The 14355-nt window shown below is 43.4% G+C and overlaps 1 protein-coding gene across 4 annotated transcripts in view; it reads left to right on the plus strand.

The window, feature by feature from the left end:
* The window catches only part of zfhx4 (zinc finger homeobox 4), an 84224-nt gene that overhangs the window by 38912 nt on the left and 30957 nt on the right, over positions 1-14355 (plus strand). For all 4 annotated transcript variants that reach the window (XM_004546515.6, XM_004546516.4, XM_076888091.1 and 1 more), the window contains exon 6: positions 6805-7039. In XM_004546515.6, coding sequence (XP_004546572.3) covers positions 6805-7039 — 235 coding nt within the window. The remainder of the gene's footprint in view (positions 1-6804; positions 7040-14355) is intronic.

Consider the following 14355-nt stretch of genomic DNA (forward strand, 5'->3'; position numbering starts at 1 on the left):
GTGTGTTGGGAAAATGGAAAAAGATTAGCCCTACCCGAAAGTCTTAGCACACTGGCAGTATAAAATATAACAGGCTAACAAGCATGCTAGCACTTCAGTGATCTTCTTCTCAGCATTTCACGATCTGTCTCCTACTCTGAGTCGGTGGAAAAGATAAAATCAGTGGCACAATGGTTTAGGGAAATAGGGAGGTCTGGTCAGTCTCACCTGGTGGTGATGGAGACAAGCGGGGGGCTTTTAGACCCTAATGGGCTAAGGTCAGGATAGCTAATAGGCAGTAAGTGGCTGAGCCATGCTGTCTAAATCTAATGCTAATGTAAATACTGATCCATTTTCATGGGGGATGGAGGTGAGCTGGCTTTCAAGACACCCAACACACATACACTTGAGCTTAAGTGAGTAAGGAAGATCTGCTCTGGTGTCTTTGTCTTTTGTAATCTGCAATTTTTGAAACTACACGTTAATTTCCTTGCTGTCCACTGATCAGGACAAGAAGAAGTTAATTGTGTTATAATTTAGCAATGTTGTGTTTTAGGAGGGAGACTAGAGGTCAGGTAGGTGTGAACTTCAGATTGATCTTTATGTCAGTTACACACTTCACTTATAAACTTCCATCCATCCATCCGCTTATCCTTTTCAGGGTCGCGGGGGGGCGCTGGAGCCTATCCCAGCTGTCATAGGGCGAGAGGCAGGGTACACACTAGACAGGTCGCCAGTCTGTCGCAGGGCTAACACACAGGGACAGACAACCATTCACACTCACATTTACTCGCACATTCACACCTAGTGGCAATTTGGATTATCCAATTAACCTATCCCCACAAGCTGCATGTCTTTGGACGGTGGGAGGAAGCCGGAGTACCCGGAGGGAACCCACGCAAACACGGGGAGAACATGCAAACTCCACACAGAAAGACCCCGGCCTGATGGTGGAATTGAACTCAGGACCTTCTTGCTGTGAGGCAACAGTGCTAACCACCGTGCCACCGTGCACTTACTAACTTCTATCGCTATTTGTCTGCAAATAGTAAAGAAGGAAGAAATTAAGTGAAGAAAGAAAGAACAAGTAAGGAGCAACAGAGAAAGGGAGAGAAAGAGACAGGGAGACAGGGAGACAGCACAGAAGTGGAGAAAATGTCGTATGAAAGACTCATTGTGATAATTCATTTATTTGTCTTGGCAGTGATTATGAGATGAATGCTTATTATTATTGGGTGACCTAAGCTAAGCTCATCCACAGGCCCCTGCACCTCATGGATCGGCCCCAGAGCTGTGATCACATGTGATTGCCAGCAGCCAGAGAAACAGGAGAGCCAATTTAGCTCTTGGAAATATTTTCTTTTGCATTTATGAAAATGAGAGCCTGGGCAGGAGGCAAAGGAAAGATGACCATCAGGAAATAAAAGAAGGTCGAGTCGGTTGGATTCAGGTGTGCTGGGAGTGCCTTGTGTTGAATCTTTAGATTACACACTGTGGCTTTGTAGGAGAGGGTAACTGCAGACGCACACTGAGTGTGTGTGTAAATTGGTGCATGTGCACTCAGCACTTTTTTTTGCACTTCTATATGCATATTAATTTATTGTGTCTGTGCAGCACTGACGCTGACTCTCTACCACCGCCTCTGTTTTCTTTATCTGTGGAAGGAAGGTGGCACATACCTGGGCTCTCCGCAAGTCTTTTGAGCAGTGCAGTCTGCCAGTGAATCCATTGGCAGCAATCTTGCGTTACATCTATGTCTTGGGGGCTGAGTGTCGGTTAGCAGTAACATGTGTTAGGGAGCTGGTAGCACTGATGGAATTCTACACTTGGCAGCCTTCCAGGCAGTACTGGTATGTGTTTAAAATACTTTCAAGGAACAATACATGCTTTTGTTGTTTGCTGGGCCAAGTGGGGCTGTTTTTGTCTCTGATGGCCCTCAGGGGCCCAGGGGATAGCACTGGAGGCTGGTGACGTTCTTAAAAAAAAAGGGGGGGGGGGGGGGTATAGGTACAACCAACAAAACTCCCTGCTCCCCCCCAAAAAAGAGGAGATACAGATGAAAAGATATAAAGAGGTTTTTATTTTCACAATGTGCGGGGTGTACATTTGCATGCATGTGCACACTCTCAGAGGAATCAAAAACAAAACTGAATGTATGCACTTCTTTACATACGCACGCACACACATGCACACAGCACTGGTTATTAAGGCATAACCGCTGTGGCGGAGACCTCTCACTTTCAGCATGTATTCATTAGCTGCCTGTTTCTACACTTAATGACAGGAAAGAGTCCTGTTTGTACCGAATACTCTAATTTGTCATTTGCTTTATGGAGGAAAAATGCAACCCCGCTGCCTGGTTCTACTTTTGAATTTATTTTCCACGTTACCAGAGAACGCATCACAATCACAGGCAAAGACAAAAAAACACAAAAAACAACACGAAAAAACGCCCGACTGAAATTATAGACAGACGCAAAAAATACTTATGAGATAATATCAAAAAAAATGTGGAGTTAAAATTACTAATGCATAAAAAAACGCACGCACACATTCGCACAGTCATAGAGCAAAAAAAGAAACGGTGGATTGAAATTATACCCACACGCGCTCTTTCACGTACTCGTACATGCACAGGGAGATAAAAGAAGTTGTGAGGAGATGTCTTTTGGCTTGGCTTATTAAGAATTCAGTTAATGAGGCAGCTTTGTCACCCCAGATAGAACAAATGGATACGAGACAGCAGCGCCGCTATCCTTCCCCGCAAACCCAGGCAGCGAGCCGAGGGGAAGATGTGTGTGTTCTCGTGTTTACTTGTGTGTGAGAAAGGTGTTTTGTAAACATCTCATTCTGCATAATGAATGCAGTCCTCTGTCGTCCTCAGTCACACACACACAGCAGCAGCAGCAAACTGCTACACCAGGGAGCTTCCTTTACCTGTCAGACTGACTCTCCTCCCCTCTCCCAAAAACAAGTCCCAGGGTGTTTTTGCATCTGTGTGTGTGTGTGTGTGTAAGTCACTGACAGCATTGACTGTCTTGTGTTTCTGACAGCCGAATGGGAAGTCCTGAGTATTGTAATTTACATTGTGATGTGTGTGTGTGTGTCAGACAAGCACTCCTTGTGTTTTAATGTTTCGGCTAATGTCTGAGTGAGCACCCTGGTCGCTTTCGGTCTTCACTCGCTCAAACCTGGTAACATTCACATATATATCTACATATTGCAACACAACAGTAACATGCACATATTTAAATGTTACCTCACACGCATTTCTATTTTCAGTTTGCCACAATGATATATTTTTGCAATTCCCTGACCAGAAGAGGGATCTCTCTGTCTCTCGCTTTCTGTCTGAGCCCTTTTTGGGTCCACGGTAACGATCACTTGCTGCAACACCAGAGAAACACATACTGAGAGAGCCACTCTTGCTCTCATATGTGAGCTTTACTATAAATGTAACTACATGTCAGGCAGTAGTGACGTGGACGTTTGCAGTAAATTTGCGGTAAATTAAAGAAATTTTTAAAGGAATTTCTGGTCACTACGCAAGTTAGGACGTAGATTTCCCGCAGAAGTCTAAATCAAGCTTGAGTGGAGAGTACTAAATGTTCCCTCACCGCTAGTCACACTATTAGAATTGATACTGACAATTGACAATAACATATTGATAAAGCCAGCAATGTGGCATATTCGATGACTGAAAGGGGTTTTATGTGTGTGCATGTACCCCCTTTGCCATCTAGAGATGTCTCTGCCCTGTTTAGATCCACCCAGGGAGTGCTGTGTAGCTGATTTTGATTGGCCCACAGGGAGTGTTGGCTTATTTGGTTGTTTGCCAAACACTAATCCCCAACAATTAACCACCAGGCAGGCTGGACAGGTGCCATATTGACAAGGATGGCTCTTTTTGCCATTCTGCGCAAAGACGCTCGATATGATACGAATGTGCGTATACACACATACAGATCAGCAGCAGCATAAATTACATGCACATTGCAAGTAGACACACAGGGGCACAAACCCAGGAGCAGGAACAGTGTGTTTGTGTGTTTGAATATGCATTACACAGCCCACGCCTGGCAGGAGTCAAAGTGCTCCTTTAAAAGTTCATAAATCATGGATGTTCTGGCCTGTGATCACCAGACCGCCTGCATTTCAGGCCTGCGGAGTGCCAGAGAGCGACAGACAGCCCTCTAGTTTAGGTCTTAAACAAACCCTCTGGAATGTGCTGATGGGGGAAGAATTAATATTAGGTCTAAACCTATCTGGCATCCCAATTCAACCCTAAAGTATATCATTCAGCTTCTCTCAGCTGAAGCCTCACATCCTAAAAACATTACGATGTAACTTACAGCAGTAAAGGATGTGTGGTGTTTGAGGCCACAAGCGCTACAATTCTCCTACTGCCATTAGGAACCAGTTTAAGCCATCAAGTATTTTCTGAAACTCTGCCTCTCTTGATAAGACTCTTAACTGTTATGGCCATGTGTGCTCACACACTTTCCAATTCTAGCATGGTCTTCATATGGGGCTGTTCTTAACATACTTCTCGAGGTTGTCACAAGAGGAAAGAAAGGCTTTGTTTGATTACCAGTTTTCTATTCAGCTCTAAGAGCCCCGCTTTCAGCTTCATTCAACTGTAGCTGGGCCCCATTCCTATCAGAATGACGTTAAAATAAAAGTGTGTTTAAATGTCCAGATACGGTTAAGCTCAGAAAGAACCAGTTCCAAGCTAATCCTGTTTTGATATTGTGGTTGTCCTAATTGATCAGAGGATGAATGACAGTCAGAATGTGTGCAACTACACGGGCTTTTACATATGCTGTATAGCATATGGCATTGCTTTGAGAGGTCGTTTTCAACAGAAGGTACTTTGAGCACCTCCTGTTTAATGCCAGTGTTTATAAAGAAACGCTGAAAAGTTCATATTGAAAGAAAAGCCATGACGTCACACTTTCTTGTTTATGCATGTGATATATGCGTGCTTGCTTCCGTAGCAAAAGTGTGTTTCCACAGTGAGGCTCGACAGCCCAGTTTTCCTGCGAGGTAGGGAGGGGAAGAAAGAAAAGAAGCAAAGAGAAAGAGAGAGAGAGAGAGAGAAAAGAGCGAGGGAGGCCTCCTTTCACAGAGAAACAAAGATAGCTGTAATTAATGGCCCTGAGCTCTGGACTAGGGGAGCTTTCTTCTGACAACTCCGACTTAATTAAAACTTAAGACTTCTGAAAGGGCCTCTGACTGCGAGGGGACGTCCCACCGTCTCGTGAGAAAAACCTCGCAAGATTTCCTACAAAAGAAAGAAAGAGGGAGAGACAGAGAGAAAAGATGTGTTAGTGGCTGTAGCTATGTTGCTAATCCCTGTTTGTCAAAGGAGGAGGGGGGGTGGTTAGAACTCATACACCTGCGACCCACTCCTCCCACCACACACACACACACACACACACGCACACACACACACACACACACACACACACACACACACACACACACACACACACACACACACACACATTCATTTTTCCAGTCTCTCTCTCTTCCTGCTCCATATAGCTTGATGCAACTATACTCTGGAGGAAATATTACCTGGCTAACTTTTCATTTGCTTCCAGAATGAAACGTCTTCCTATAGGAAGAGGTGAGAGACTCAGTAGGGCTAGCACATGCACACTTGTCATTATCTGCATTAATTCATGCACAGAACCCTGCACCTCTTTCTCACATGGCTGTATGAATAAATCTTAACAAAGTATAAACTAACCTTTGCGAGCCACCCCTGTGTCTCTGCCATGCTATCTTTTCCCCTCTCTCTCTCTCTTTGTTGCTCTCTTTCTCTCCCTCTCTCTCTCTCTTCTCCCCTTCACAGAGGATCAGATAATAAAAGCTTGGCCTGGTCTTTTGTTTTTGTGCATTGTTCATTAGCCCGGCAGCAACAACAGAAGCACACTTGATATGCTTGGCTTGACTGGGTGTATGGGAGTAGGGCAAGGTGGGATGGGGGCTGTGCGTGCATGCCTGTGTGTGTGTGTGTGTGTGTGTGTACATGTGTGTGGGTGTTTGTGCACCTACATGCACCAAGGGCAGGGCAAGAGGTAGGGGGTAGCTTTGCATGGCTGCAATGCCATTAAAGAGGCAAGTGGAAATTAGGGGCTTGCAACTGACAGCACACATTGAATGAGAAACCCCTGCAGCTGCTAACAATATGGAGAGCTGGACAATGTGCATGTTAAAGACAAAAACGGTGTTTTGAACTCAACACCTTGTCTGACTTTTTGTGGGGGGGGGGGGGGGGGGGCTTCTGTCTTTGCATTACTTAGACAATATCCAGTTAATTGGAAATGTTAGTCTTTAAACTAAGCTCAGCTGCTTAGAAGTTATATCTATTTCTGTTTGGTAGTTTCATGTTTGTCTGTCCCTTTTATATCTTGCCTTTATGCCTATACCTTTTTTAAATATGTACTTCTTGAAGATCTTTACTTGTGCAGTAGACTTATATAAAAGAGCCATTAGTCAGGAATCTTGCTCTCTAGTATTTTTCTTTCAGAAATATCTATAATACCACTGTAGCCAATAATGGGTCTGACTGAAATGCTGACTATTGACTTTTTTTGTGGCTTTTTTAGAACCAGGCAAGTGGGATTTCTGGGTGTTTGAATTTTTGGAATTCAACTGGAAGGATAATAGAAGGAAGGATTTTCTGGCCAAGTTTAAAATGTTACAAAGATATCTGGGAAAAAAAACAATGAAGTTGCTCCTGCTTTGAAATTTTTGAACTGTCCCTAAAAGGTGAATGCATCTAACCTTCAGACTCTCTACTTGTCTGTTCCACAGCATTTGCAGAAGCTGGACAGTTCGTATAGCCCGGAGTCATGTGTCTACTACTGCACGCTGTGCGACTACTCCACCAAGGCCCGCCTCAACCTGGTGCAGCACGCCCGCTCAGCTCGCCACCAGCAGAACGAAGGACTGAGGAAACTCCAGCTGCACCAGCAAGGCCTGGGAGGAGATGAGGATGGGCTGAGCCTTCATGAGCTGTTCCATGTCAAGGAGTGCCCCAGCAGCCAAGGTCTGTGCTTTTTCAACCTACTTTGTTTGCTTTAACTGTGATACTTAAGAATATTTGTTAGTTTTAAGGCTATTTCAGTTAATACTTTGGGGATTAACTTTTTGTCACATCTTTTATTTTTTTCTGGTGGAGTGCACACATGGCCTGACTTTAACATTTTCTATTGGCTTCCACTTTTATTTTTATTTTTGTTGTTCTTCTTTTTTTAGATTTTAAAACCTTGATATTAGCTGAAGTGGTCAGTTTTCTTTGTTTGAAGTCAGATTCCTCAATCTTTACTCCTTAGACTCTTCCTATCTCTTCCCTCCCTTGCATCACTCTCTCTTTCTTCTGTCAAATCTCTCTCACTCCGTACTTCATTCCCTCCTTCCTTTGGCCTTCATATCCAGATTACGTCTCTCGATACAGGCCCGTCCATTCCTCCTAATCTCTCCAAAATGAGCATACTGTTCCTATTAGGCTGCTGCTCTTATATCTGAAACATGCACACACACACACATAGACATACACACACACACAGTGTCCCGTGCACAGGGACATCCCAAGCAGGCATTATGAAATTTCACCTTGGGAGGATCTCATAGTGAAAGGCCTGTACACACATACGTTACTCACACACATGTATGCTATGGCTGCACAGTCTCTCCCTGGAGTGAGCTTTCATTTCCTTTCTCATGACCAAAGCAATTTGGCTTTCATTTAAGAGTCTCCGTCCTGCCAGCAGCTAATAAGTGTAACAGAACTGTAAAACATTCAGAGAGACAAAAAAAAGAAAGAAAGAAAGAAAAAAAAAAAGATTAATCGTTTTTCTTTGAGTGGGGGGTTGGATGGTGGGTAAGGGGTTGCAGGGTGTAAGGGGAGGGGGCTGCGTTGTAATTTAAACCAGAAGACAGAGAGTCAGGGTCCATTATTTAGTCATCCCTATGTTAATGCTGCCGGGAGAAAATGAGCGCTTAACTTGTTTTTGCTTTGCTTGACCTGCAGGAGCGGGTGGAGTGGGGTGTGGTGGTAGTGCAGGGGGGAATGGGGAAAGTAAGGGGGGGGAACACATTTTGAAGAGCATTCCAGCATAGCATTAGCCCATACATCTGTCTGTGTGTGTGTGTTTAGGTGTGTGTGTGTGTCAGCTCATGTATATTCCACCATGAATCTGCGCTCCCCAAAGTGTCCTGTTTATACTGTACATATACTCCCAAAACAGATGGGGGCCCAGCGCTTAGAAACATATGTGAGTCCTAGCGCACACACACACACACACACACACACACACACACACACACACACACACACACACACACACACACACATTAACAGGAGACGAGCTCCCTGTCCTGGAGTGGAGACTGCTGCTGGTGAATGTTTGGTTTTAATTACACATGGATCAAAGTTTCGGTGAGATTTGGGGTGCAGCAGAAAAGCATGCTTAGATAAATCATTACCTTACATTTTAACATAGCCACCAACCCGCCCCCCCCCCCCCCCCCCCCCTTCTTTCTCATCTCCTCTTTTTTGCCCCCCTCCCTCCTCTCTTTCTTTCTCTCCTTCTTTGTCCTGCTTATTCCTCCAGCTCCTGTCCATTTTTTTCTCCAGGCCTTTTACCGTTTTTTTTTCTTCTTTTTTGTCCTCCTCCCCTTCCCTTTTTAAATCTCAAACCAATGCGCCCAAGCAGGTTTTAAACCTGTCAAAAGCAATATTTGGCCGCTGCACCAAATTTCCAATGTTCCACTCTTAAAACGCACTAAATTTGTTGCTTGGACCCTCATTTTATACCTTGGCTTTGAGATGGCACATGGTGAATTTCCATGAGGAAGATAGCGTAAAACCTTAAGCGGACGCTGGCACCGTCCAAAATGCTAAGCCACTTTTCTGGATGCCCTTCTTTTGCCCACTCTATATAACTTTCTTCTGAACAACGGTATTCTTTCACATGGTACGTGGTAAATGTTTCAAAGGCTACTTCCTTGTAGCCCATAAGTATTTGGCAGGTGTACGCAGTGAGCAAAGTTACAACCATGTCAAGTAGAGATCAAACACTGAGAGTCAGTGGAATAAATTGGGCTTGTGTTCTTGTTCTGTAGTTTGCTAATAAAATCCGTGTTGTTGTATTTGTTGTTTATTTTTAGGATTTTTTTTTTTTAACCGATTACAAAATAGTTCCTGTTAGCATCACACGCTAGCCCGCCTTACGAGAGAGGCGATTGCTCCCGCAGTGATATATGATGCGAATGGGGTTTTTTTTCAGCAATGGAAAATGCTTTATAGTAGGTAACATTTTCATCCAACGTTCAGTTTAAGGACCCTCTGTTTGTGTATTCGTGTGCTGTTAGTTTTCTGGGCTACAACTCCTGACTCGAGCACTTTCTGTTCATTAGAGACTGGTATGAAAAAGATTAATTTAAGTGCTGACCGGTATCTTTCTCTTAAATCCTGGGAGTTGGCACCAAGCCACATAATTATAGGCTCATTTGGGAATAAGAGTTCTAATGCTTGGGACTTTATGTACATGTGAATGGCTTTCATTAAACAATTTTGATGCTGATTTTATGGCCTAATTAAGGATACGGTACTGGAGAGACACACCGCAAGAATATAGGTGTTTTGAACAAAGACAGGAGTGTACATGCAGTACTTGTGAGCTTGTAAATGCATAGGTTTGCCGATGTATGTGTGCATTTGTGTGTCTTTGCGTTTTTCTGAGAACTTGTCGGTCTCTGTTGTCCTCTTGAGTGTTTAATTCTCGTAACCTGGGCCCAGCCAACTCACGCCTTTACCTTTGGTAAATACCGTTGTGAAGCGAGTGAACTCTGTGCTCGCTTGCCCGCTTGCACCCTTGCATGTGTAGCAGTTAGCACTCCCGGCCTAAACAGCAGGAACTTTTCACCGCAACCTCTCAACTGCGTCCTTCAGAGACAAAAAGCCCACTGTGTCCACATTTCTGAGATAAACCGTCCCTCTCTGTGTGCAATTAGAAATGATCAAGAAAATTGAGTTTATAAAAAATGCCAGTTTGCATCAGAAGAGCGGGCATAAATGAATTGCCTCTCAACACGGAGGACTTAGAGGCCATTTTGCTTTGAGGGTCGTCCAAAAGTTATTAGAAAAATTAGATATTTTTTGTACTTCTCTGCGCTCTGTAATGAAGTTACGTCCTGAATGGAGCTGTTTAGTAAAACAGCTAAAAAAGAAAAATATGACAGATTGCGAGTCATGGGTATTCCATCATCGGTTTGATAATTTGAACAATTTGTTTAGCTGGACTTTTTGAGAAATTAACAACCTCTGAAGCTTAGTTGTTACAGCGATTTTTTTCCCTTTTTTGCCAACTCTGAATCTCTCGACCATTTGAGCATTTGTTTAACTACAAAGAGCATTTTCAGGAGGCGTGTGTGTGTGCGTGCGTGCAAGCATGGGTGTGTTTTTCTATGTGTTTCCTCGCCCATTAGCCCTGTGCTCCATCATGTGTAAAGCTCCTCATAAGCCAGACCAAGCAGAAACATGAGGCCTTTTCTGCATACTTCACTTTCTGTCTTTTTTTTTTTCTCCTTTCCTTGTTCCCTCTGTCCCTCTCAAAAAGGAAAGGGAGATGGGATCTTATGGAGGTAATTATGTCTGAGAATCCAGCCTGTCATCCATCCCTCCAACACCAACCCCACCACCCGCACATCTCCATCACTCCGTAAACCCCCTCCTCTCTCCCGACCCCAACCACCGTCACCCGACATGCATTAAAGAGGGAGGGAGAAGACCCTCTTTGTCTGAATCCCTGTTTTAAACAAAAGATCTCTTCTGACTTAGACCAGCAACACTTTTATCATGTGCGTGTGGGTGCACGTGCGAGTGTGTCCAGAGCCCTTTGTTTTCTCTGAGTGATAAGGCTCTAGGACATTTTTGGTCCTAGTTAAATTAGTGTAGCAGTGCTAACCATTTACATAGCAGCTGTAGGCTAAAACCTGAGCCTAATGGACTCTTATTATCCACATATATATGTGGCTGAGTGTGGATATAGATGCGTGTTTGTGTGCGTGTTTCCAGCAGGAGGAGGTGGTGGAAGCACGGCCAGTGGGAAAGTGTGCCATCCTGCCTGTTTCCGAACGCACAGACATTCCTTGTTGTAAAATGCACGCCGTCGAATTGTGTCTGAGCTAAGTCGAGGAACCAAAAAACACAGAGAAGAAAAAAGAAATCATCCCATTTTCAATGTGGGAAAGAGCATCCCAAAGAGCATTTCGATGTGATGACATTGAAGAAACTTTTGAGGTATTAGGTTTTACCTCCTCCCTCAGTTTCACTTATTCATCTTATGCCTCGTTTTTTTTTCTTTTTTTCCTTCGGGTGGTGGGGATGGTTTCGCCATTCCAGTGGTTGTCTTTTTTCGGAAAGGTCTCTCCTCAGACAGAAGTCTATTTTCAGGGTTTGTCTCAGTAATTTGTGGCCATTACATAAACATTCATGGATGGCCAGAGGACTGAGAGAAAGGATGCAACACACACCCAGATCTAGCAAAACCACTAGAGTTAGCATAGCGGTCGCCATTTTCTCTTTTAAGTTGTAGAATGGAGAGGGTGAAACCAGATAACTAGCTCATGAAAGGACACTTCAGCCCTTTATTAGGAACAGCTTTAAGCATTCATCTATTAGATATGTACATTTAGAACTGCTCTGGATAGTTTAAGCCGACCAGTTATAATGCATATCGATTTGCTCACATCCAGATGATTAAATGCAGTCATTTATTTTTGACCTTTTCTTCTTCATTTACCGTGACACAGGAAGTTACTTACATACTGTAAAAGGTAAAGTCCACAGATTTCAGTCAGATGGGATTCATTCCTCGCATAATAAAAACCTGGAATGTTATTTTATGTGTCCAACACGAATACAAATACAGGGGGGGACTATTCTGATGAGAGCGATGTGATTTTGCCCAAGAGGATTTTTGTAAAGCATGTAGCTTTTTATTGCCGTGCAATTAGTTGGAGACAATACTCTGCATTTTAAATCATTTGTCAAATCAAAATAAGACACATTCATATATGTATATTATTATATTTTCGGCAAGTAGCAATTTACCCCAAATTTCCCAAAACCATATTCTCTATGGCTGAGGGAGTAAAAGATGTGGTCATTTTTTGAATAATTCCATCCAAGCAAATTATAATTACTTTGTGGTCTCTGTGTGTGTGCACACAAAAAAAAAATGGGCAGGAGCCCGACTTGTGCCTCAGAAAAAAAAGTGCCTCGTTCACCATAAACTATTTTTGCAATGGTGTGTTGGGGCGGTATGGGCTCAGCCGATTGTTTTTCTTTGAGTTGAGCAGCTCTTTGGTGTAGGGGTATTACCCCGTCTAAATTGTTCCCTCATGTTTTCCGCCAAGGTTCTGTGCCCAACACACTGACAGTTATAATTTGCAGAAATTGCGCTGATTATCTGAATTAGCATACCTGACCAATGCCACATTAGTCTTATTTACAATACAAAGCCGTGGGGCTCTGAGGACGCATACTAAATATGACTTAACCCTTTGAAGAGGGGACTGGCGTCACAGGGCCAGAACGTCTTTCACGTCAATGATATCACAAAGAGCTTAAGGCCCCCCACTCCATATGGACCTGAAAGCCTCTGGAAGACTCCTGGAAAGGGAAGTGGTGAATGCAAAGTCCAAGGACCATATTGAAATCACAGGTTTACTGCAAGTTTTCCCCTTACTCTCAGGTTCTTTTGACCTTTGTCTTCCCATATTTTTTTTTCACCACTTAGCTGTTCTCCCCATCTTGTTTTTCTTTTCCTTTTCCACCCCCCACCCGCACCCACCCTCTTCACCCCTGTTCTTCTTTATTTTCTTCTCCCTCACGTCTATTCTTTTCCCTCCCCAATCCCTTCATACACCCCCTGTCCATTGACTCTTAACCACAGATGGACAAAACAATGGCCCATGTCACACAGCATTAAGACAAACAATCCAGTGATGGGAGGAGGGTTGTGTGGAGCCGGAGCCACGGTAACCAGGCAATACGCTCACTGGTCCAAGCAGCCACTAATCTCAGACAGCGATGATACAATTCACAAATGGACACTGAAGGCAGCCTGTACGCACACACGCTCACAGCCACATGCAAAAAAAATAGGAACATTAAGAAATATAGTTACTGGGCAGCATTTCTGCAAAAAGTTTTCTTTTCTTGTGTCCGTCTACACTCTCCACTCAGTTTCTCTTCCCTCATCCATCAATGGGAGGTATAGAATTGATAGCAGGTATTGATTACCAATTGGCTAAGGCTAATCTGCTCTAACCGGAGGAAGCTTTGCACTTACAGCGGCTGTCAGTGGCTTGTCGTGTGTGTTTCTATTCGACTGTGCAGCATTACAGTAGCAGTAACAGTATTTTTTTGTCTCAACTGCTTACCTACAGCATACTAATGGTCCAAAAGCAAGGCGTTACATTTAAAAGAAAAGAAACAAATAAATAAAATAACAATGGGGCTAATCTGGACATTACTTTGATTTTTTTCAGAAAAAGGGAAACGTATGTTCTGTCTGCCCAAAGAAGCTCCGAGAGACATGCCAAGTTTCACCTCCCTACCTATGTGAATAAGACCCATCTCCCTCTTGCTTCTTTTCTTCATCTCCCTAATAGGAAATTTGAGCACACTGTGTGAGATTAAAGCAGAGAATCAATGCCTTGTGAGCAATCATTTCCAGACAAATCTCTTTCATCTTTTTTTTTCTCTCACCCCCCCCCCCCCCCCCCCCCCCTTTCTCTCTCCCGTTCGTTTCCTCTCCCACCTCCTAATGCTAACAGGGGGTCCTGTGTCATGACATCCCTTTTGCTTTTATCATGTCCTAATAACATTCTGAAAATAGAGAGAGAAAGAGGAATGTGACAGAGAAAAGAGGGTGCTGGGGAAAAAAAAAGAACAAGAAATGGATAGACTGATAAAAATCCATTGAATGAGCATGGTTCTTGATTTGTGCTTTGATGTGGATGTCTTTGTGCAAATTAGACAAATATGCCCGCTGCTTTAGTCATCTCGAGGCTCTTCAAGAGATGCCATCTCCTCTTGCCATCCTTTTCTTTTATAAAGGATCGAAAGAAGGAGGGAAGGAGTGAGTGACAAGTTCATTTAAGGGCAAAAAAAATATACATTTCACAAAATGCAAGTGATTGAAGAGAGACAAGAGGAGGCTGAAGAGAAGTTTTTCTCTACTGTGTAAAATTATAGTATATAAGAAGTAGCCTGTACAAGGCAGTTGAATAAAACTGAAAATCTAAAAAGCTATAGACATAAAAAAAAATGCTTTTGTTTCTGCTTGGTTA

The sequence above is a fragment of the Maylandia zebra genome, linkage group LG9 (assembly GCF_041146795.1).
Source record: "Maylandia zebra isolate NMK-2024a linkage group LG9, Mzebra_GT3a, whole genome shotgun sequence".
Classification (NCBI taxonomy): domain Eukaryota; kingdom Metazoa; phylum Chordata; class Actinopteri; order Cichliformes; family Cichlidae; genus Maylandia; species Maylandia zebra.